The sequence below is a fragment of the Trematosphaeria pertusa genome (genome assembly GCF_010094035.1).
Source record: "Trematosphaeria pertusa strain CBS 122368 unplaced genomic scaffold BU26scaffold_5, whole genome shotgun sequence".
NCBI classification, from domain to species: Eukaryota; Fungi; Ascomycota; class Dothideomycetes; order Pleosporales; family Trematosphaeriaceae; genus Trematosphaeria; species Trematosphaeria pertusa.
The window spans coordinates 295,387-317,619 of record NW_022987216.1 but is presented as its reverse complement, the minus strand read 5'-3'; the positions used below and the strand labels follow the sequence as shown (position 1 = coordinate 317,619).

Here is a 22,233-nt window from a genome sequence, read left to right as displayed (position 1 = left end):
TGTGCGTCGGAGCTTCACCGCCTGCGCAAGGCTGAAAGCTGAAGTGCAGGCTGGAGGGGGTCCTGATAAACCAGCCTGTGTCTTTGATGTGGACATCCTGCCAAATCGCACACCATGACCGAGAAAGACAAGGTTAATACGGACAAGTCGGAGACCAGTAACGAGGAGGTGGGAAAGACATGTGAGCTGCGCGTTCGGCAGCAGCGATTCGATCGAAGCGGGAATGCAGAAGATGTCGTGGTCGACAGCTTGAAGCTTCCCCGCGGTCATGGATTCGACAAACCGTACGCGGTCGTCGTTAACCAGATCTTTACCGAGAAGAACCTTCTTGATAAAGAAATCGCGACGATCAACTCTGAGCACATCTTGGAGGCCTTCAGAGAGGTTATCGGATCATATCCAACGGTAGCAGCCGACTTCTCCGAGCCGTTCGACATGGAAAGTCCGTTCCAAATGCTATTCCATTTCTGGCACGAGCTGGACGCTTACAAGGAGGCCGTGGAGGACGACGTAGCGCGGATGCATATGAACCTCCTGTTCGACTTCATGGAGATAACGATGGGGCCCGAGAAGAAGAGAGTGGAAACCCAGATCAAGAAAGGCCAGATCGATTTCTCCCGGGCGTGGACCTTATATCGGCCGGGGGACATCCAGATCAAGTTTGAACATGACCATCCATGGTTGCTTAAGTGTGTGAAGACGGCATACGAAGAGAATACAAGACAAGGTAAATGGATCGAAGTCCATTGTACGCACACCGATTTCGACGGGAGACACGTTGGGGAGGCGACCCTCATTACCAAGATCCATCAAAAGCAATTCTTCGCTTCAGAGAATCCAGCCAACATCAAGGATTTGCTCGTATATCCGCGAAAATATTACAACGAGGGGGAAAGTCTGGAGAGGCGCCTCACCGAGCGGGGTGACCGCTTTCTGGCTTTGACGGAAACCTGCGTTCGTCAGTATGATGGTCTCGCTGAGCACATCAAAGAGCCCCCATACAGCTTCTGGGACCCGGACATGGCGCTTTTCGATCCGGTTTGGATTACGTATAAAGAGACGGGAAGGATCATGGTCGACCGCAAGACGTTCCAGGAGGATAAAAATCTGACGCGGGTTGCCATCCCGGCATCTCAAGAGGACGTTGACAAGATCCTTTGTCCGCCATTCGTGTACGGCTTCTCATTGGCAATCAAGGAGTGGTGCCGTTTTTACCTCGAGTACATTCGTGATGTACAGTGGAACAAGGGCTGTATGGATGCTTTAGTTATGAAGGAAGAGCAGAAATCCTTATTGCAGGCGATGGTCTCGAGCCACGACTTCCCAGAGAATCCGCGCGACCAGACCAAGCAGAAGGGCAAAGGACTGGTAGTTCTCCTGCACGGTTCGCCAGGTACGGGCAAGACTTTGACTGCTGAATGCTGCGCCGAAATCACTGGCCGAGCGCTGTTCAGCACAAGCTTGGCGGAACTGAATAAAGAGAACTTTGCCTGGTATTTCGAACGTCGGCTGGTCACGGTCCTGCAGTACGCGACGATATGGAGAGCCTGCGTCTTGCTGGACGAAGCAGATGTGTTCTTGGAGCAGCGAAGAGACGACGTCGCAGATTCATCCGAGCGCAACGGACTAGTCGCCGTCTTCCTCCGACACCTGGAGTACTTTAGCGGTATTGTCTTCCTGACAACGAACAGGATTCACGTGTTCGATGAAGCCATGAAGAGTCGCATCCACCTCGCTCTAGGGTACAATCCACCTGAGCTCGAAATGCGTCGCATGCTGTGGACCAAGAGCCTGAAAACAGCAACCGGGGGCGAATTGGAGGCCGAGGTGGAGGAAGCGATCGACGTCTTCATCCGCACCAATCTCAACGGAAGAGAGATCTCGAACACTATCAACACGGCACAGACTCTTGCGAGGTTCGAAGGCGGCAGGCTTCATCTGAAGCATATTGAGCAGGTCCTGAATGTCCGGAAGGAATTCGAGATGGGATTGAGGAAAATGATCAAAGATGCAAAGAGGACGTCCACTGGGCCGATTGCGAGGCGAGGATCGATGTTGGGCACGATGTGCGAGGAGCCAGAGGAGTTGGAAGGATGAGGTTAGAACAGAGAGGGGATGTGAGGGAGAGGACAGGTTTATAATGGGGGACGCCCAAGCTTTCGGGCTAGACCGCTTTTGACTAGCTTGCTCTCAGCGATCGCAACCTGCGCGGGCGCTAAAACCATCTCACTCGTTCACTTGATGATTAGAGACGCTCTGTTTATTACGAAAATATGAAGACTTGGCACATTTTACGGCCTGAGGCTTACTTCTGCCTCTCTCCGGCCTTTTAGGCCGTCCTCAAGAACGGTTCACTCCCCTTTCCCAATCCGGAATGCCCGCCGTTGGCTGGATTCACTAACCTGCGGCTCAACATCTTTCATCGAGGACAGGGAAATCTGAAGAACTCATGCGTATACCTCATCATGCCCGCTTGTTCCTACTGTTGCAGTACATAGCACCGTGATGGCGTACGATATGTCTCCGAGCAGGTCCGTACCACCCAGAATGTCTCCGACGGGAGACGCGTGAATTTGAGATGGTTGTTGAGTCGCAAGATACTCTCCGGCGTGACCATGAGCACATTACAGCCGTATAATATATAATTCCACTCCTTTCCCGAGAGCGCAGATTCGAAACGTGCTGCTCCATCGTCTCGGAACAAGGCCCACACAATGGCCACCACTCCCAACCCTCAAGATGTCGGGTACGTATCTACCTTTCCTACCCCCTACACCATACTTACTCTCCAAAGAGCAATGGCGGACTGGTTCGATAACCGTCCGATAAACAAAAAAAGTCGCGACCTCCAAGCCCAAGCCCTACGCGACCGTCTCGCATTTGTCGGACTGGACTGGGCGAAACAAGTCAAAATGCTAGACTACGCCTGCGGTCCGGGTTTCCTGTCGCGGGTAAACCCTTATCTCCTTTCTCCTCTTTCTGGTGCAACCACTGAAGGAGCGTAGATCTACGGCCCGCACGTATCCTCCATCGCCGCAATCGACATCTCAGATACGATGCTAGATCGGTACAGATCAAACATCGGAACCTATGGAATATCGACGGGGAAAGTGAACGCGCTGGTGGGGAATCTGCTGGTTGAACCTCCAGAGCCGGCCTCCCTATCATCACCAGAATACCACGAATTTGATCTCATCACCGTCGGCGCAGCACTGCACCACTTTCCCTCTGTCCCCTCTGCGGTCCACGCTCTCGCAGCGCGCTTGAGACCAGGAGGTGTGCTTCTAATCTGCGACCTGTTCGATTCCGATTCCAGAAAGGATGCAGATGGCGGAGAGGGGAAGGTGGAAGCTGCTAAGAGACCGAAGGGTTTCACCGAGGAGGGCCTGAAGGAGGTTATGGAAAAGGCGGGCTTGACGGAGTATAAGATGGAAGTGCTCCCGGAGAAATATGAGGTCGAGCTGCCGAGCCTAGAGGTGCTGAAGATTGAGTGTTTCCTAGCGCAGGCAGTGAAGCCGCGCAGTTGAACGGGTCCTAAGTTCTTTCATTCTCCGATCATTCGCAAGAATTCAAAGTCTGTTTAGCTGCATATGCCTCTCAAAAACAGCACACTTAACTTACGCTACACATCTATGCCCTCCCAAAGCCAAGAAAGCTTCGCGCTCCGCCCTCATCTTGGCGGTAAACTGACCAAACGTACTTCGAAGACAGCCCACGTGTTTCGGCTAGAGACCCTCGGAGAGAGATACTGCGAAGGCGGAGAAGACTCCGACAATCCAGGCTCAGCTGAAGGCGATATGATCCAGTAAATCGAGCGACTTACAGCTGCATGCAGCTGAAGTGGGACTCGCTGCACGGAAGGCTGTATCGAAGGCTAGGCGGGAGAAGCGCGATAAACATCGCGTGACCAGTTTCGAAGAACGGATGAAATGGAAGATGGTAGTACTTTCGACTCGTGTTGATGCATAAGTAGGATGTCCAGTCTACCAACGACGTTGCAAACCATAACCATGACTCAAGCAAGCGAAATCACTATAGTTGCCAATTACACGCCGGCCCACCACAACCCCAAAGAGGGTATCACCATCCGCAAGGAACCAACCAACTAGACCGGCCACCCCGGCCGCACAGCTACGACTTAAAGTGCGGCGCATTAAGGATAATGCCCATTAGCACACCGCCAATAGTCCCCGCAACAGGGATCGTCATGACCCAAGACAGCATAAGCAGACCTACACGCTGGAAGTTAACAGCCTTGAAGGTGCCGTTGCACAGGCCGACGCCGACGGTGGCGCCAGTGATGCACATAGATGTCGAGACGGGGAGGGAGTACTGCGAAAAAAGCAGGACGGTGATGGCGGCGCCCATTTCCATCGAGCAGCCTAATCAGCGGTTAGCATTCGGTGTGAGTAGAGGGGATGAGAGGAGATTACGAACCTCGGCTGGGAGAGTGGTAAGTGATCTTGTTGCCCATAACCTTCATGATGTTATAGCCGTAGGTGATCAGACCAAGGGAGATGGTGGCAGACAGAACGGCAAGCTGCCAGACGGGGACTGGAGCTTTCGACGCCGCCGCGTTGCCGGTGTGCCACGCGGAGTAAATGACAGCCCAGGGACCAACAGAGTTACCGATGTCGTTAGCACCATGGGCGAAAGACGCAGTGCAAGCAGTAAGAATCTGAACAAACGAGTACGTATGCTCAACTTCGTTGGGATACTTCTCCGCAGCCGCATACACGCGCTGCATGCGAGCACCTTCCGGCGTACCAGCGATACCAGTCTGTGCCGCATGAATATCGTAGTGCAGGCCATAAAGAGCACCCACAACAATCATGGCGGGAATACGCTTGCAGAGAATCTTCATGTTGTGCCATTCGTAGATCTCGCCGGCCGCCATGGGATTCTCGTGCAACAAGCGCATAGCCCAGCCAAGGGGCCCACGCTTGGCCCTGAGCCTCGCGTGGAAGCGCTCCTCGCCCTGGGCTACAAGCTCCTTATAGGTGAGTTGCTTGGTCTCGGTGACAACGGCGCCTTTCTCACTATCGGCGGATACGATAGCATCGGCGCCTTTAGTGTTGTTGTCGTCGGAGTCGCTGAAGGATGGCGACCGCGTCTCAATTTCTGGCTGGTCATCCTCTTGGACGACAGCGTAGTTGGGTACGTTTGCACGGTCGGCTTCGGCAGGGGCGGGGCGCTTGAAGAGCAGGGGGCCTTGGAGAAAGTGGTACCATTTGACGCTGTGGTCCTTTTGAATGACCTTCGCGTAGACGAACGGGACGAAGAAGAGAGCCGAGAGGAGGCAGACGCCGGCGCCAGTACCCATGGTAACGGACGCCACGTACCAGGACGGCTTCTTGTTCAGACCGAGGTTGGGCGAGCCCTTGTAGACGATCGAGAGCGTGCAGATGGTTCCCGCGATGAGAAAGAAGAACGGCGCAGTATAGATAGCCCACGGGACAGAGTTCTTGCGCATATGCACGATGACCTTGATGAGCATGAAGATGGTCGCTGCAAAGCCGCCTGAGATGGCGGGAGCCATGCCCAAGCCTGCGAAGATAGCACCGAGACCTTTGCCGTTATTCCATCCCCATTGCACCTTAGAGGCTCCCACGGTAGCGACCCCTACGCCGGCCACGGAAGATATCAAGGAATAGGTCGAGGAGACATGAGCTGAGTGGCGAGTGCACCACATGACCCAAGTCGAAGCACCTGCCAGGGCACAGGTGAAAGCAAGCATCTGTACGTTGGCATCGCCCTTAAATGCCGAGTTGGGAATGATGCCGTTCTTGATTGTATCTGCCGTTCGTGCGCCGACGGTTATGGCTCCTAGCATTTCGAATATGGTGCCGAATACCATGGCCTGTCTGTATGAGATGGATCTCGAGGAGACGCTGGTGGCCCATGCATTGGCGACATCGTCTGAAGCATTTAGCATTTGCAGTCTTCGAAGAGGACGAAGTTCTCTACTTACTTGCACCGTTGTTATAGGCATCGAGCATCGCAAAGAATGTGCCGATGACGAAGACGTAGGTGTAATCTGAGAGCACCATCTTGACGGCTTCCGCTCAGTGAAGGAGAGTCAAGAGATAGATGGATGAGAAAGACAGAAAAGGGGCCGCTGTGCAACTAGATGCCGAAGCAAGCTGATGGAGGAAGGAAAGCAGAAAACGGGTCCTCTAAGAAGTGTTTATACTCTAGAAACTGCTCGTTCTGCTGCGACAGCTGCATAGAAGGCTGAGCATCAGACCAATGAGGATTCCAGAACCGCACATAGGCGTACCAGCGACATTCCATCCACTCCTCAGTGGAACCGATAATCTCGATGTCAGCTAGAGGCATTTTCTAGATTCGTTCTTCGAAGCCATCATTCCTCTTGCGATACATCTTCGTGAAGTCAAGCGATGCTCAGTCTGGGCGGGATATCTTGGCCGCTCGGCGGAAGTGGCGTGAATTGCGCAGTAGCGAACCAAATCGCCAGCATAGAGCACGTTTTCCGCCACAAAGTCGTGGATACATCTGCAGAGCGGTGCTATCGCGGCGAGAGCACAGGATCTGGCCAAATGGTTCGAAAAATGGACACGGAGGGAACGACGACGGCGCCTGAGCAGCAATCAAGATAAGCAGAAATTTGCATTAGGCGTTTTGTCGAAGGACGCCCGGAGGCACTCCGGTGAGGCAGACAGTGGATCGAGGGAGATGCATTGGCCTTGCAATCTGTCGTTGGATCGTGGATCTCTCCCACCGAGCCCGGCCCCGGAATAGCGCCCTTGAAGTCTCATCCAAACTCTTCTAGCCCCGCAAGACTATGCATGCGACCGTGTGAGAAAGGATGCTGGGGATATCCGCAGGAAGTGCGTAAGCCCTTTATCGGTCCGTCTTGTGGCGGGAAGGGAAGGTGCGATGAGAGGGCTCGACAAGTCCTGGGGTCTGTGAAATGTCCGCGAATAACGCAGCGGGAGCTGCCAACCCCATTGCGCGTTAGGCGGCAGAAGTCCTCATCCTCTTGTTGGCGGCACCTGGGAACTGGACCAGGTCCTTTCATTAGACCGTTCCTGGTCAATTCTTTCGTGGTAAACGGGTCTTCGCGTTTCTAAACGGTGGCATTGCGACGTTCCTCGATCCCCTCGATGTCGTAGGAAAATCGAAAGTGCGATGTGTCCTGGGCCGTCCTCCTGCAGGGTTGAAGAGGTTCGACAGTAGGGTTGCGGTTGCAGTTGAGGTTGGGGAAAGCCTCATATATACTGGCCCAAGAATTGGCATATCTCAGTTAAGATCGGACAAGAAAGCCACCTCATGAGATCTCTTTTTATATACCTTGGCTCCTGTAATGCGACGTTGAAATAAGACTGTGTGGCTCTTTGCTTGCATTTGACCTCAGATCTGGGTTCAACGCTGAGAAAGGCAGACCATGTGTGGAGCTTGTGAAGTCTTGATTGGGAAGAGACGGGTGTTCGGCACACAGGGCTGAGCCTCACCAATCTAAATCCTAATAAATGAGCACAAACATGATAGAATGGGATACCACGCCGAGCCAGTCTCAAGATATACACGGAAGTTTCCACACCAGCAGTTCTCGCTCCGACGGGCTGGGTTCCATATCCAACGAGCCAGCTGCGAGATCCTCGTACCGCCACAGGTTGCCAGGTGATGCCCAGGAAAGCCGTTGTGAATCGCCTTTAGTTATTCCTTGCGCGGATCGCACTTGGTTTGGGATGGGAGGAAGCCCATCTTGGGGTTAGTTTGAAAAACCTATCCGTTCGCTACCGTCTATGCACTCGTATTCATTGCAGTCGTCGAGGGTATCAATAAACACCATCCAAACGCCAGCCATCTATAGAAAGAGAGCCGTCCGATGACTATCGTTCAGTCAGACTCGTCCTTATACCGTCGCGCCTCCTTCGCCTTCTCCAAGTGCTCTTCATCTTCCCTCTCCCGCTGCGCCAACGACTCCCGTAGCCGCTCTTCTTGCTTCCTCCAATGGCTTCCCTCCTCGTAGTCCTCAGAGATGCCGAGCGCCTTCCGTAACCGCTCGCTCTCCTCGATCTTCGCTTTCGCAAGGTCGTGTACCTGATGCGCTTTTAGGGTCCGCGCATTCGGCCCTGTGTCTTTGCCAGCTTTGTGATCTTCTTCGAGCTTCCTGCGGAGGCCATCGCATCGGTCGTCGATTTCGTCGTCATCGACACTATCCGCTGTTACTTTGCATGCTGGAGATTGTGGGGCTTGTACATACCCTTCATCTTCGAGCTTGTCGCGGAGCTCCATAACCTTGACTTCAATATCTCGTTTGCGCTCGTGCTCCAGGATTTCTGGGTCTGGCTGGCGCTGGCGGTGCTTCGTCTGCTCCCAGTCCTGGGGATAGGGTGCCGCCTTGTCGCGCGGCTTGAGGAGTGATCTGTTCTTCTGGACGTATCCGGAGGTACCGCTGCCGCGGGGAGTAGAGAGACCGACGTTGGACGACATGGTGAGTGCTAAGGTACGAGTTGTGGTCTGCAGATGGGCAGTGGATGCGGATTCGAGGGAGGCGTCGATGCGGAGTTTTCGGAGGTCAAGGTGGCCCGAGCTCCCGCACTTGCCCCGCGAATTCTTTGGAAGTTACAGAAGACTCATAAGTCACAACCCAGCCATGGAGTCATATCCCCGACATCAACAATACTCTTCGCTTCATTCTTCAACTTTATCACTAGAACATCCACCATGAGCTCTCAATCTGAGAGCAGCCAGCCTCAACCCTCTTCGTCGCCCTTGGAGGGTTCCTTCAAGGAGCTTCCGTTCCCTCCGGTGACGAAAAGCCATGTCCTGAACTGCTCATATCACAACTGGCATCCGAAGTAAGGCTTATCCTTAGCACACGTTCGGATTTCAAAGTACAACAGCTGACGGTGTCCCAGGTATCGAGCCATCACACCCAAAGCACGGCTTGTGCCACTTCCGGATGCTTTCATCTCGTACTTGCGTGAAGACGGCATCATGCTTCCTCCCGAGGACAACGACCGCCCAGAATGGTCCGATTCGGACAGTGGAATCTTCTCTGGGGCCGACAACGAGACCGACGATGATGACGGAGCCGACTACGACCCCTCCGCCAACTGGCGTGATACTCACGAAGCGATTGAACGCACAATAGAGGAGCTGGGCGGGAAGGTTGCGCCGAAGTTAAACTGGTCAGCACCAAAGGATGCTACATGGATCGCTGCGACGAATAGCATGGAGTGCCGGACGCCGAACGACATCTATCTACTCCTGAAGTCTAGCGACTTTGTCGCCCACGATCTCCAACACGCTTTCGACGATACCGCCGATGAAGGAGACCCTACAGGGCCATTTGGTCCTGCTGTTCCCTACCATCTCGTCCTTCGTAAATGGATAACGCTCAATCCCTCCGTGGAGTTCCGCTGCTTCGTGCGCAACCGCAAGCTGATTGCCATCTGCCAGCGAGACCTCAATCATTTCGACTTTCTCTTCAAGATGCAAGACAAGCTACGTCAGTCCATCCAGGAATTCTTCGACATTCGGATACGGGACACCTTCCCCGACCGCAACTTTACTTTCGACGTCTACATCCCGCCTCCGCACGATCGCGTCTGGCTGATGGACTTCAATCCTTGGGCGCAGAGGACCGATCCGCTCCTGTTTAGTTGGCTTGAGCTTCTGACGCTACCTGAGTCTGAGATGAATGAATATCAAGAGCGTTCGGAGGAAGAAGATTCTGCGGGCGCCGAAGGAGATGAAGAAATCACCGAGATGTGGCGGCCAGAGTTCCGTCTCGTTCGGCGAGACGATCCGGAAGCTTATGGGTTTACCACTCCTCAGTATAGCGCGCACAAGCTTCCGAAGGACGTCGTAGATGCTAGCAGAGGAGGGGAGGGAAACCTGAGAGAATTCGCGCTCCAGTGGCAGGAGGCGCAAAGGCTGGCAGAACAGCAGAGAGCGGAGGATAGCGAAGATGATTAGTGGAAAACGTGGGACCTGCGATCAGGGGCTAGACTTGGTTGAGGTACTTTAGTATGAAAGACCAAGCGGGTCTTTTGCATCATGGCGCGTCCGCACAGAGCCGGCCGCAAATGGGCAGAATTCAATATAAATTCTTCGACTCAAGGGAAAACTCCCGCCTCTCCATCTTTCTCCTACAATGTCCTTGGATATGACTAAGCACGGCCAATCGTTTCCCCGCTCCGTCTCGAATCTCATCGTGTCAACATCACCCCTCCACAAGCTGGGGAACCCCCATTTCAGGTGCAATCAACATGGCGAATGAAGCGCCAGACCCGCGAACGTTCAAAAGCTGGGAAGATGCCTTCCAATATCCCATTCCCGTGGTCCGGAAGCTGGAGCAACAGCTTCGCTCCAACGCCGATGAGAATCGCGAGAAGCTGCGGTCACTCGTGGGGTAAGCAACATCGGCAACTTATCTATGAGAGCGGATTAAATCTAACAAATTATTGTAGAGCAAGCTACCGCAGCCTCCTCGACACCGCCGAGACTATCATTGACATGGAAGCCCGGATGGAGCAGGTGGAATCTAAGCTGGCAAGAGTAGGGCAGAACTGCAATTCCCGGAACTTGGAACGTATAACGGGCAATGCGGTCAAAATGGATACACATAAGCGGAGTCGCGGTCAGTCTCCGGCTGCTATAGCACTCTAGGGGGCGAGTGGTTGACGACGGAAACAGACCTGGAGCGGTACACGTTCGCTTCGCAGCTCGCTGTCCTGCGGAATTGCCCCGTCGTTATGACACGGTTGATGAAATCCGGAAGCTCGTACCTGCTCATTGCGAAAGTCCTCGTTATCTCGAGGTTGCTGCACAAGGCGCTCTCGCAGTCGATGAGCAAGCCGCCCATTGTGGATCAGCTTTGGGAGAGGCTTCTTTCCGTACGACGGAAGCTCCTGCGGCGCATAGATAAGTGCCTAGCGAGCACTACGGGAGACACGTCGACGCTAGTTGAAAGCATGTGCGCGTACGCTCTTGCGACGAGTTCGACGCCTACCGATGTGCTGCAACATTTCCACAAGATTCGGATGGAGAAGATTACCGCCTCGTTGCAGCATGGCGATGAGCTGGCTAAGCACGGGATTAGTGCTCTACGGTTGTGTATTCAGACGTGTCAGGATACACAGGCGATATTTCCGCGGCGGTTGGCAGAGTCTCTCGCGAAGCTCAAATCACTACCTCTTGTCAAGGATTCAGAGGTTCGTGGGCTATACGAGCTGAATCTAGATGTCCATGATCGATGGATAGGAGACGAGGCTCGCAATTATACTCCCTGGCCGCGGCACGACGAGCTCCAGAGATCGGAGGCGGAAAGGATACTGCACCAATGGTCCAGGCAAGCTATTGCTGCATTCCTCAAGGGCATCAAAACGGCACTTGGGAAAGATGACCGGCTTAAAGAAGTCGCATCGTTGCGACAGGAACTAATCGAAACTTGGATCCTGTCCGGCTCGCGGATGGCAGGCGTAAAATCAGCGAATGTCCTGGACGACCTGCGCGACACGATAAACAGCCACCTGGAATCCATCATCCGATCTCGAACACAATACCTAGAAAACGTGGTATCCGAACTGACACGCATGCTCGAGTCGGGAACGTCCGCGAAAGCGCACACTTCTCTATCCCTGTGGAGTACAGTACCAAAACCCGCGGATCTAAGCAACGGCGCTCAAGCCTTCAAATCCAGGATCCTAAACACACATCAAGGCCGCGACGCCTCCGTCATCGATATCGTATCCACATTTGACAAGTGGATGGACTCCGTGCTCGAAGTGAAAAGCATCGCGAAATCGATGAAAGAAGCACGGTGGGATGATACCTTCGCGGATGATGTAGGCGATGACGATGATGACGACTTCGGAGATTCAAAGCAAATCCTGCTCAGCCACGACGACCCCCGACTGCTGGAAGAAGTGACACAAGAGGCGCTTAGTGAAGCGTTGAAGAATCTAGGAAAGAGCTTTAATCAAATTGTACAGCATCTGGCCGGGGCTAGTGAGGATGGAGGCGTACAGCAGGCTTGCTTTGTGCTAAGAGTCATGAGAGAGATCGGAGAGAGGATTCCAAAGCTGAGGCTGCAGGACAAGGCGACGCCACTTGCGACGCCCTTCACGACTGAGCTGTCGAAGCCGCTGCACGGCGCGCTCGGCCGCCAAATTGTCCAGCCGTCTACCAAAGCGTATAAGAAGTCGCTAGCTGCTGCGACCAAAGCGAGCTCAAAGAGCCACATCCTCTGGGAGGGCAATCCAGTGTTGCCAGCCCAACCGACTCCAAGCGCCTTTAGGTTCCTTCAAGATCTAAACAAGAGCATGGCAGGCTATGGAAGTGACCTGTGGGCTCCGAGTGGTGTCAAAGTCCTTAAGACATTAGCTTGCGAACAGCTCCCTCCAGTCCTCATGGAGAACATGGATGCCATCAGCAAGATAGGCAGCGAGAAGCCCACCCAAGAAATCAAAGATGACGCCGATGCGGAAGCCCAGCCCAAGCTCAACGGCGAGACAGACACCACCCATCCGTCTCCTGCCACTGCTATGCAAGACCTGAAAGACCAGAAGCTGAAGCAAGCGCTCTTTGACATGCTCTACATACACCGCTTCGTGGGCGAGGCTGGCAAGTCGGATGACGCCATCGAGCGGCTGGCGCGAAGCATGGCCGCCGAAAATAGTCTGGATGAGAGCAGTATGGCTAGGCTGCGGAAGAACGCAGCCGATTACGCGAAGAAAACGTATCTGCTTTTTGCACTACTAGCATAGATAGATACGTCAAGAAAGAACCTTTAAACTACATACTCAGCGAAGCTGAATCTGCGTACCTCCGCTATCAGGACACTTGCTCATGCAGTTCCAATCATCTCGTAGGTGGAATGTGAGGGTTGGGTTGGATGTCAGTAGCTCGTTTCCCAAAGGTCCTCTGCGCTAGTCCCGCTTCAGACGCATCAGAGGTTCCCTTGCACCATTAACAACTTGTGATTTACACTGCAAGGACGCATCTGCTATTTAAAAAATTGGTCTTGCATTGTGTTGAAACATTCGTCGAGAGTTTCTAAATCTATGGTATCCCATCCTATCCTCGTTGAGCTGAGTTAAACGCCAAATGCAAGCAAAGTAAGCTAGCAAAATGCAACCCCAAACGCCATAGCAGCCGACACAACACCCACCCATCAGCTGGGTCGGTCATCACCTAATCCTGCATCCCAAAGCGCTGAAATCCTAACCTCCTGATCTCACTCTCCAACCTCTCGAGCCCCTCAATTTCCGGAACGACTGAGTGGCCATCCGTAAATAAAGAAGACAGCTTCGCTGCCGCACCAGCGCCCTCGGACCCAGCAGTAGCAGGCCCAACATCGGCCGTGAACGCTCTCGCTGTGCTCTGGAACTTGCCCAGCATCTCTTCGTACTCGGCGTCCGGTACGCTTTGCGAGGTGATTGCGCCGCCGGCGCCGATCTGCCAGACGTCTTCTTGGGAAGTGGTGTTTGATGAGGCTGAAGAAGAGGGTTCGTCAATCTTGACAGCTGTGCGGATGACGACGGAGAAGTCGCCGCCGCCGCCGACATCCAGATAGCCCAGTACGCCGGAGTATATTCCACGCCGGCGGTTCGGTTCCTCGCGCTGGAGAAGCTCGCAGCTGCGTTTCTTGGGTGCGCCGGTCATGCTGCCTGGCGGGAGGGACTCGACGAATGCGTCGAATCCGAGATAGGCAACCTCCGACGGCAGGGGCGACTTCGACGCGGAGACGTAATTGGGCGGCTCCTCCCATTCATCAGGCGTCCGTGGTTTACGTGCATCGCGAGGTACCGCATCGACGACGGAGACGAGCTGCCATAGCGTCTCGTACTCTTCGACTTCCATGAGTTGTCGCACGTTCACATTTCCGGAGCCGTATACGCCGTGCAGTTGATGCCGAACTAGGTCGACGATCATCAGGTTCTCCGCCCGTTCTTTAGGCGAGGAGAGTATGGCATGTGCGTCCGCAGCGGTAATGCCGGGTTTCTTAGCTACGGTGCCTTTGATAGGGCGGCATTGTGCGGTCTGCATGCGGTCCCAGCTGATGTACCTTTCGGGCGACGAGCTGACGATGTGTATGTTGTGGAGGCGCATGTAGGCGCTAAAGGGAGCCGGATTCTGTGAAGCGAGGCCTTTGTAGAGCTTCCACGAAAGCTCATTGTTGTCAAATTTAGACAGTCGGCAGATCCGGGGCCTACGTGCGCGAATCTCGTTTGTAGTGGTCAGACAGATCTCGTAGCTTTGGCCGTCTGCGATGTGGGCCTGGCAGGATGCGACTGAGGCGCAGTATTCCTCTTGGTCGGCGACATATTGTTTGCAGGAGGCGAGGTAGTTATTGAATGTCGCGTCTTGCTCGAAAGGGTTGTTGAGCTTAGGCATGGGTGTCGAATTCGGGGTTGACTCCAGGCTCTTTCTACCGGCAGCTTCGTAGATCTTGTCCAGCGCTCTGTTCACCCAGTGTTCGTCATCCGGACCGCGAATGCTCTGTGCATATATCTTCTTGAGCTGGTGGTCGATTACAATAGTGCGCGTAACATAGGCGAAGCAGACATCTGGATACGCCGCATCTTGTCCCGATTGCACATCAATCGTCTCTAAGCCAGCCTCGTACGAGGCATAGCCCATCAAGCCTCCCCAGAACGGTGCCCAGGTGGGTGTGGTCGGCGGTCGCCGCATCATTCGCTGCAGGTACACCATGACCCCACGAATGTACTTCCAAGGGTCCGAGACACGCCACTCGCTATGCACTTCATCCATACCATTCCTTAACTGCATCAGCCGGCTTCCGGTGTAGTAATGCAGCCGCAAGGTCTCTCCTGGGATGACCAGACCGATAATGCTATATCGACCCGTCCCTACCGCCATGGGGAGCAAATTTCGCTGTAGTCCTGACTCCAGAATTATGGCTTCGTACCGAGGTATATCCAGTACTTCAACGATATCGGCCACAGTCAGCCTGCCACTCCCTGTTGTGCCGCAATGGACCATGGTAGGCGGCAGATTCGGCAGCGACTTCTGGTCTCCATACGCAATAAGGGAGGCTAATTCTTCTACGTGGAGGAGTTGGTCACCCTTGAACTTAGCGCTCTTGAGCAATCTCGAAATGGGCGGTATATCCTGAGCCATCTCAGCTAGTGACCGCCGTTCTCGACTTTCTCGCTTCAGCTCGCTCGAGTCGAGGGGGTAACGAAGAGCTTCGATAGCTATCGAGCCGTCGGAAGATGATGACAGAGAGTTCTTCCCCAGTACATGACTGGACCCGCGTTTATGAGCCCAGAGTTGGACGTCATGCCACCAGTTCTGGATGATGTGCGTGCCTTCGCTGTTCGTACAGATGGACTCCGGATGAAATTGAACGCCCCAGAATGGCTTGTCTGAATGCTTTGCGGCCATAAGGACGGCACCGTTGCGCCTGCAGTCGAAATCCCATGCTAGCGGTTCTAGCTGGGGACATGTTTTGGTAGCTTCCCAGAGCTCCGCTGGATACCTGACAGCTTTCTTCGTCTGAATGGAATGGCCAATCATGACCTGCAGCGAATGATACTGCGTAGCGAGCATTTCTTCGACTCCGGCAAAAATTGATCGCCCTCGATGCAAAATTTCCGAGACGAGGCCATGTCTAGGTTCGACGAGCCTTTCGATGTCTGCGCCAAATGCTAGACACATGGATTGGAAGCCGAGGCATATGCCCAAAACAGGGAGCATATGCGTGTCTTGGAGTGTCCAAAGCTCTTTCATGAGTCCGACGTCCTTGTCACATTTCGCCCAGCCAGGTCCGGGTCCCGCGATGACAGCATCGAACTCCTTGAGGTATTCCACGAAGCGCAGTAATCGCTCGTAGCCCAGGAAAACGGGACCATCATCGATGTGGCATTTGACAACATCAGCATCGATGCAGTGTTCGACCAAGGCGATGATATTGTTCGAGAAGGAGTCGTAGGCGTCCAAATACAGAATTCTCGGTCGCCTAGCCAGAATTGCAGGTGCCATCGCGAACGATACAGGCTCCGCGATGGGCGGTCAGAGCATCGGGTTTCCAAGATCCCAGAAAGAAAGGTCCAGGAACGGGCGTGAAAGTTCTCGGGACAATGTGAGAAAGTGGACAGCAGTGCCCAAGGCCGATTTGCTTTGTTGTCGTGACCCGAGAAAAATGTAGAACAAAAGTTTGATAGGGCTGAGTTGTCGCGGAACCTAAAAAAAGAAGCCGCCGGAACGCCGGGACGCACAAAAGGGAGGGCCGCGGCCAGGCTGCAAACCGCCCAGAAGGACGCGGGACAAAGGAACGACGAAAGCGCACAGGAGCACTGTGGGCCGGCAGGAGAGAATGTATGACTGCGAAATGATGAGTGAGCGATACGGCTACTTATCGTGACGTTTCCGAACCCCCTGTCGCGTGGCATGCAGGGTCCAGCTTGGCGCTGCTCCAGACCGCTCCAAGCCGCATTTAGCGCTAGCGGCATCGGCAGCAGCATCAGCTGGGCCGATCAAGCGCCTGATTCATCCAGCGCAAACCTAGATCAGCTGCAGCGCATGCCCACATTTGGCCACGGCATCTATATGAAGAGCAGTGATACGCAGCACTAACTATTCAAGTCTCCCTTCACTGTCGCGAGCGTGCCGAACTGGACCCCGAGGCAGTGAGGGAGCCCGCCACTTTTTGGCTACCCGAAGGCGAGCAAGGGATCTTCGTTGAGGAGTCGTCCTCCACATCCGCCTCGGCTTCGGTGAGGCCTTCCGTTTCCGTCTCTGCGTCGACATTATCCGGGAGGTCGTCATGATGAGCGGCTGACTCTGCTGCTGCATCGTTCCGTTGACGTATGCGACCAGCGAAAAAGGCCAGAAGCAGGAGGTCGTAGGCACCCTTCATCGAGCCAGCTACGACGAAAGCCATCCAGAAATGCTCGTGGTCAGCCAACAGCCCCGTGGCCCATGGCCCGGCGCTCTGAGAAAGCGTTTTGAGGATGTTAACGACGCCCATTACCGCGGTCCGCTCTTGGGGGAGAACGACAACTGATAGGAACGCCGACCGCGGAGCCTGATCCATGCTATTAAGGATCGCACGGGCGATTAGCAGGCAAATGGTCAACGGCAGACCCGGTGGAGCGGGTAGGAGTGCTAGAAAGATGGAGCTGGGTAGATGTGTGGCTACCATCGCCTGAATGAGCCCGATGCGCTTAGCGAGGGAAGAGGCGAAGATGTTCCCTATGGTTGAGATAAACCTGCTGAGGTTAGTTTGCACGCCGCAGGGATATCCGCCTTCATGCTTACCATGTCGCTGACATAATACCACCGAGCTTGCTTTTGTCAAGCCGAAACTTTCGTTCCATGTAGAAGTTGATCAAGGAGAAGGGCGCCATCCCACTGCCTAAGGAATCCAGAAAGAACAGGCCACAGAGCTTGAAGAGAATCCAGCGCGTGGGCTTGGATATCGTGCTAATCGGAGCCCATCGTTTCGGGGTCTTCGGCCTCGGTAAAGTGACTTGCTCGGGAGGACCAGTGCCGTCCTGACCATCCAGAAGGGGTTCCGCCTCGTTTGCGTCCTCGTGGTATTGGTCATACTGCTCTTCCTTGTGGCTATGCTCGCAATGTTTACTTAGCAGAAGAGTCATGATTGCTTTTGCAGCTCCGACGCCAGTGTATATCCAGAAGATCATACGGTAGGCATCCAACTCGGTCCACCCTTCCAGAGCCTGCAATCGGTCCACAGCTTGTCCTCCGACGATCAATCCGGTAGACGTTCCCAGCACAGCCAGGACCACATACCAGGTAAACACATCGGGTCGCTGTGACTCCTGTACTAGATGGGCCAGTGTCGATTCTTCGATGGCTCTGAAGGGCCCGATCTCATTGCCTGTTGGACTAATAACGCCAATGATTGCCGCCAGAAGCAATGCGAGGTAATTGCTCGTGAGGGCGAAAACAGCACCAGAGATAGCCATGGCAATCGCGCCGAGCAAAAGCGTCCTCCTTCGTCCGAGGGAGTCGGCGATGAGGGTAAGAAGCAAGCTGATGATGACATCCCCAAGGAGCGTCAGGGTCATGAAGAGGCCAATCTGCGAGTCCGAGAAGCCCAGCGCTTCAAAGTAAAGGGCAATAATTAGAGCGACGGCTCCGTACGCAAAAAGCCGCAAGTAGCGAGCGAGGATGATGATGTAGACATCCTTTCCGGCAGATCCCATAGTCCTGAGCCCGAGCTCGTTGGCAAGCCATCCTGCAGCCTTCGTGATGCCATTCCCCAACGACATCCTTTCCCTAAAGTTTAAGCAAGGAATTGAAGCGAGTTATTCGCCATTCGCGTCAGCAATCTGAGCCCCAGGGAAGCTTCAATCAACTAGCAGCGAGAGATATGGAAGCCAGGTCGGATCGAGTAGGTCGAGCTTTAGCCGTAAGCAGCCCAGAGTTCGGCAAAGGTCGGACAAAGCGGGAGTTTTTCGAGAAGTTGTCATGAGCGAACAGGGCTATAAGGCAAATGAAAGACGCGTCGAAAAGTAATGTAAGAGGAAGAGAATGTGGGAGGACGCGACATGCACAGCCATGTTGGAGTGTTTGAGGATGCAGGTGCCTTGGGAGGATTCCCGCATACGTCAGTTACGAGCATTGCCGAATACGGAAGGATCGACGGGTCCACGCAACATCAGCAGAGGAATATAATGGACGCGAGAGCGACAGGAGGCCCCCGATCATCGCGAGGCGTGGACATTTAAAATGTATTGTAGGAGACGCAGCACGAGGAGATGGCGTAGAGGAAGACTTATTGAGGTAATGGGGTGCGTTCGTTCTGCCAAGAGGCGACTCCGCCTTCGACTGCATACGAAACCGAGTACAAGCTCTGGAAGGATGTAGCCGATTCTCCATTACCACTCTTTTGTGATTACTGTTTGCTGCATGCGCTCAATCATGCCTACAGCTTGGATATTTATCTCCAAAGCCACGGATACATATTGGATGGCAGGTTTCCACAGCTGGGGATGGGATTCAATCACCATTCCTCGTAGTACAAGAAATGAAAATATGGCGACACGAAAGAAGGCTTGTAGGTGATATGATTGCTCAGACTAAGAGACACCCAACAAAGAAAGTAAAAGGAAGACCCCAGTGATCAACACAAGATGGCCATGATAGCAGTCTCTTCTAGTCTCCGGTCCAAAGGGCTCCACAATCTGCTACCATATCCGTCTGCCGCGATCACTGCCCTCCCCAAGGATGCAGAAAAAGATTGCTACCGAGACCCAGAAGGAGAATCCAACACAACCACCTCATGTGAGCCATGCATAGAAGACCGAGGAAAGATGGACATGGACGGCGGCTTGCTGTTGTAGAGGGAAACCATTAGGTACCAACCCGGACGAACACCCACGCCTTGAAACTGGCAGTCGTTATCTTCACCCATCCTGCTCACCCCCTCTAGCAGCAGCCACCGCCTGACCCGCTCTGCACGCCCTGGCCTTGACCGATCGGCACTGTGGGCTTGTTATTGACGGTTGTGGTTCCCATGCGCTCCTTGATCTGGCGGGCCATGGTCAAGAAGGCTTGCTCGACGTTGGTGGCGCTTTTTGCGGACGTCTCCAGGAAGGGGATACCGAGGCTGTCTGCGAACTCCTATATACACCATCAGAATGACTCTTCGTTTTCAAGTGTGGCCTTCTCTCAACGCACCTTCGCCACGGTGTACTCAACCACCTTCTTGTCCGCCATATCGGACTTGTTGCCCACTAGCAACTTGTTGACACCCTCGGTGGCATATCGGTCGATCTCCTGGAGCCACTGCTTCACGTTGTTGAACGAGTCCATGTCCGTGACATCGTAGACGACGCAGATGCCGTGGGCGCCCCGATAGTACGAGGATGTGATGGTTCGGAATCGCTCCTGACCGGCGGTATCCCACTGCAGTTCTTGTCAGAAAAAGCAAAAGTTGTAGGCAGCAGGTGTACGCACGATTTGTAGCTTGACCGTCTTGCCGTCCAGCTCGATGGTTCGGATTTTCTGCGCTCAGGTTAGCCTATCGCAGGTTGCCAGGCAGCGAGCATTGGCAGTGAACGTACGAAGTCGACGCCGATGGTGGAGATGTAGCTCTCCGTGTATGTATCATCGGCAAAACGAAGGAGCAGGCATGACTTTCCGACGCCGGAGTCGCCGATCAGGAGGAGCTTGAAGAGGTAGTCGTATCTGTGCAGAGCGAAGGGTCAGCTAGACCTTCGATAGAGAATCCGAGGACACCGAGGCTTGCGAGGGAATCGAAGATACTCTATATGCGACTAAGTCAGCGATCTTCCATAGTGATATCGGCCATCAAGGTCGCGAGACCAGTGGCGCTGGGAGTTGGCGGAGGTTACGTACTACTCAGGATTCATGCTGGCGACGGATATTGAAGTCTGTGGAAGAAGATGAAGAGTTGTGTCAGTGGGGTTCGGCGAGGCGAAGGCAGGAGGCGGGGATGGCAGACGCTGGGGTGGACGGGGTTAGGTAGAGGGTCGGCGTTGATGCGCAGTGAGGTTGAAAGGCACCTGGCAAGCGTTGGCTTGGCGCGCCTGTGCGTCAACGTTCAGCCCGCCCGCGGTCACAGGTCGGGTACATCACATTCGCACTGTATCTCTGCTGCCTTGGTCGCGTTTGGTCGTGATAGACTCATAGGTCTCACCTCGTGTCTGGCCTGTGATTCTCATTCGTTTTCGCCAAAACCTCACATGGTGAAGCACCTCGGCAGGGCGCGAACGAGCCGACACGTGATGCGATGCATCTGGTCAGCTGGGGACGAACCGCCTGCTTACGACGCACAAAAGGGCAATGCGGCTCAACAAAACGCGTGGAATGGAGAAGGATATATTAATTCCAAGAGCTCGCGGATGCATCCGCCCGAGTAAGCTCTTGCAGCGCTAGATTAGGAACCTTTTATAAACCACCCAGAATCCCGGAACCCTACTATTGTACAGAACACCATCCCTCGGCGACGACCCGCTTACATTACCTTGCTGAATGCAGGTATAAGCGTTTGAGCTAGCCAGAAGGAGAACACGAGCTTGGGGCCGGTCATCAGAAGCTTTGGCGTCAGTCCCTTGAAGAACGACGTGAAGCCCTCGTGGCGGATCATGTTGGAAACGATCCGGAAGCCGCTCTCTGGGTTTTCGAAATTCCTGTTCTGGATCCTCGTCTTGATGACATCGAGCGGAGCGGACACGAGAAGGGAAGCGCTGGCACCGGCGATCGAGGCAACGAAGTTCTGCGTCCAGCTGGCAGCGTTGTAGTCGTTCAGCTTGTACAGGTATTCCTTGGCAGCCGCAGAGCCACCGAACAGCTGTTGGAAATGTTAGACTATGAATCGAATGCATAGCGGTTTGACCTACCGCGAATGAACCAGGTGCGTTGCGTGCCGCTGTCCAGCCCCAGCCACGATACAGGCCAAACCCTTCATCGGCAATGATCCTGAACAGTCCCCGTCCTCTGAAAGCTTCTGGGTTGGTTTGTCGCTTGATCTTAAGAACATCCAGAGGCAAGATGACGATTTCGCCAATACCAATCAAACTTCCTGCCGTCGCATGCATTATCGCCTTGCCGTTGCCCTTGCCGAATGTGCGATCGAAGCTGCCTCCGTGGTGCGTTGCGAGGTAATCCCTGACGAAGGGTTGGCCGCCATACTTGTACACACGTTGGAGGACCTGACAATATCAATACAGTGCCTCGTTCTTCATGAGCGTGGCATGTACCTTGTAAACGGCCGCATAGCCTAGACCAGGGAACAAAGATATGAACCGACCCCCAACCGATGCTTGTGCCTTGTCCTTGAAGATGACCGAGTTCAACTGCGAGGCAGAGGTGATCTGATAGGGCGTATTGTCAGCACGCGTGGTTTACGACGCAATTAGAGGGCATACTTTGCCGTAATTGCTCATCAATCGCTTCGCGGTGGTGTCGACGGGGTGGAAGACCATAAGCTCAGCAATACCGGCCGTTCCTGCCAATTGTTAGCTATACCGTATGCATACGAAAATCGCGATGTATACCTGCGCCCACGAATCTTGCTGTCGCCGATTCCTTCTTGAACTCCTTCGCCGACGATGACGTGCCCGCGGCAACGTTCGCGACTTTCGCCGCGGCTTCAGATGCCGATGGGGCCATGTTCGGATCGAATGCGATGGCAGAACAAGTCTGAGGAAAAGGTCTTATCTAACTAAGGGGAAACTGAATAAATGCACGCAAAGCTGGGTATCAATGGGCGCAGACTGTATCGAGGCTTGTGATCAA

The 22,233-nt window shown here is 54.1% G+C and overlaps 10 protein-coding genes across 10 annotated transcripts; 5 read left to right on the top strand and 5 right to left on the bottom strand.

Moving 5' to 3' along the window:
• Positions 1-16: 16 nt before the first annotated feature.
• On the top strand, positions 17-2,286 carry BU26DRAFT_517422 (P-loop containing nucleoside triphosphate hydrolase protein). The gene has a single exon (XM_033828574.1). It carries the CDS (start codon positions 115-117, stop codon positions 2,095-2,097), a length of 1,983 nt encoding a protein of 660 aa, XP_033685596.1. The 5' UTR covers positions 17-114; the 3' UTR covers positions 2,098-2,286.
• Positions 2,287-2,714: 428 nt separating this feature from the next.
• On the top strand, positions 2,715-3,531 carry BU26DRAFT_603165 (S-adenosyl-L-methionine-dependent methyltransferase; the record flags this gene model as incomplete). Its single annotated transcript, XM_033835403.1, has 3 exons — positions 2,715-2,746; positions 2,795-2,951; positions 3,006-3,531. The coding sequence occupies 3 exons, from the start codon at positions 2,715-2,717 to the stop codon at positions 3,525-3,527; spliced, it is 711 nt and encodes a 236-aa protein (XP_033685595.1). The 3' UTR covers positions 3,528-3,531.
• A 600-nt stretch (positions 3,532-4,131) lies between these two features.
• On the bottom strand, positions 4,132-6,050 carry BU26DRAFT_503249 (putative sodium/phosphate symporter; the record flags this gene model as incomplete). The annotated part of the gene is made up of 3 exons (XM_033826686.1): positions 4,132-4,382; positions 4,438-5,919; positions 5,972-6,050. 3 exons carry the CDS (start codon positions 6,048-6,050, stop codon positions 4,132-4,134), a joined length of 1,812 nt encoding a protein of 603 aa, XP_033685594.1.
• A 1,340-nt stretch (positions 6,051-7,390) lies between these two features.
• BU26DRAFT_453437 (pre-mRNA-splicing factor CWC21) lies at positions 7,391-8,503 on the bottom strand. The gene is made up of 2 exons (XM_033824833.1): positions 8,231-8,503; positions 7,391-8,182 (listed from the first exon to the last, which is right to left on the bottom strand). Exons 1-2 carry the CDS (start codon positions 8,458-8,460, stop codon positions 7,864-7,866), a joined length of 549 nt encoding a protein of 182 aa, XP_033685593.1. The 5' UTR covers positions 8,461-8,503; the 3' UTR covers positions 7,391-7,863.
• Positions 8,504-8,616: 113 nt separating this feature from the next.
• Positions 8,617-10,096, top strand: BU26DRAFT_517418 (D123-domain-containing protein; the record flags this gene model as incomplete). The annotated part of the gene is made up of 2 exons (XM_033828573.1): positions 8,617-8,828; positions 8,889-10,096. Coding segments are annotated over exons 1-2 (1,193 nt in total), but the record flags the coding sequence as incomplete, so codon positions are not given.
• Positions 10,097-10,210: 114 nt separating this feature from the next.
• Positions 10,211-12,743, top strand: BU26DRAFT_549326 (uncharacterized protein; the record flags this gene model as incomplete). The annotated part of the gene is made up of 3 exons (XM_033831990.1): positions 10,211-10,387; positions 10,446-10,615; positions 10,645-12,743. The coding sequence occupies exons 1-3, from the start codon at positions 10,245-10,247 to the stop codon at positions 12,741-12,743; spliced, it is 2,412 nt and encodes an 803-aa protein (XP_033685591.1). The 5' UTR covers positions 10,211-10,244.
• Positions 12,744-13,038: 295 nt separating this feature from the next.
• On the bottom strand, positions 13,039-18,538 carry BU26DRAFT_539322 (para-aminobenzoate synthase; the record flags this gene model as incomplete). The annotated part of the gene is made up of 4 exons (XM_033831502.1): positions 17,263-18,538; positions 16,703-17,213; positions 13,333-15,999; positions 13,039-13,053 (listed from the first exon to the last, which is right to left on the bottom strand). The coding sequence occupies exons 1-4, from the start codon at positions 18,237-18,239 to the stop codon at positions 13,039-13,041; spliced, it is 4,170 nt and encodes a 1,389-aa protein (XP_033685590.1). The 5' UTR covers positions 18,240-18,538.
• Positions 18,539-19,123: 585 nt separating this feature from the next.
• On the bottom strand, positions 19,124-20,647 carry BU26DRAFT_266371 (uncharacterized protein). Its single transcript, XM_033821318.1, has 5 exons — positions 20,335-20,647; positions 20,037-20,160; positions 19,930-19,977; positions 19,651-19,878; positions 19,124-19,593 (listed from the first exon to the last, which is right to left on the bottom strand). Exons 1-5 carry the CDS (start codon positions 20,343-20,345, stop codon positions 19,399-19,401), a joined length of 606 nt encoding a protein of 201 aa, XP_033685589.1. The 5' UTR covers positions 20,346-20,647; the 3' UTR covers positions 19,124-19,398.
• Positions 20,263-20,902, top strand: BU26DRAFT_266413 (uncharacterized protein). The gene has a single exon (XM_033821319.1). The coding sequence runs from the start codon at positions 20,379-20,381 to the stop codon at positions 20,853-20,855; it is 477 nt and encodes a 158-aa protein (XP_033685588.1). The 5' UTR covers positions 20,263-20,378; the 3' UTR covers positions 20,856-20,902.
• Positions 20,795-22,226, bottom strand: BU26DRAFT_453418 (mitochondrial carrier). The gene is made up of 5 exons (XM_033824832.1): positions 21,993-22,226; positions 21,864-21,943; positions 21,696-21,809; positions 21,336-21,647; positions 20,795-21,286 (listed from the first exon to the last, which is right to left on the bottom strand). Exons 1-5 carry the CDS (start codon positions 22,105-22,107, stop codon positions 20,951-20,953), a joined length of 957 nt encoding a protein of 318 aa, XP_033685587.1. The 5' UTR covers positions 22,108-22,226; the 3' UTR covers positions 20,795-20,950.
• Positions 22,227-22,233: the final 7 nt, after the last annotated feature.

Excerpts from the sequence above, each read along its gene's own strand:
- BU26DRAFT_517422 (XM_033828574.1), top strand. The coding sequence starts at position 115 with ATGACCGAGAAAGACAAGGTTAATACGGACAAGTCGGAGACCAGTAAC.
- BU26DRAFT_453437 (XM_033824833.1), bottom strand. The coding sequence starts at position 8,460 with ATGTCGTCCAACGTCGGTCTCTCTACTCCCCGCGGCAGCGGTACCTCC. Across the intron at positions 8,183-8,230 it reads GACAAGCTCGAAGATGAAGG|TGTCGATGACGACGAAATCG; the intron begins GTATGTACAAGC and ends AACAGCGGATAG.
- BU26DRAFT_266371 (XM_033821318.1), bottom strand. Across the intron at positions 19,978-20,036 it reads CCACCATCGGCGTCGACTTC|AAAATCCGAACCATCGAGCT; the intron begins GTACGTTCACTG and ends ACCTGAGCGCAG. Across the intron at positions 19,594-19,650 it reads TTGAGTACACCGTGGCGAAG|GAGTTCGCAGACAGCCTCGG; the intron begins GTGCGTTGAGAG and ends TGGTGTATATAG.
- BU26DRAFT_266413 (XM_033821319.1), top strand. The coding sequence starts at position 20,379 with ATGAAGAGTTGTGTCAGTGGGGTTCGGCGAGGCGAAGGCAGGAGGCGG.
- BU26DRAFT_453418 (XM_033824832.1), bottom strand. The coding sequence starts at position 22,107 with ATGGCCCCATCGGCATCTGAAGCCGCGGCGAAAGTCGCGAACGTTGCC. Across the intron at positions 21,944-21,992 it reads AGCAAGATTCGTGGGCGCAG|GAACGGCCGGTATTGCTGAG; the intron begins GTATACATCGCG and ends AACAATTGGCAG. Across the intron at positions 21,648-21,695 it reads GCTATGCGGCCGTTTACAAG|GTCCTCCAACGTGTGTACAA; the intron begins GTACATGCCACG and ends TGATATTGTCAG.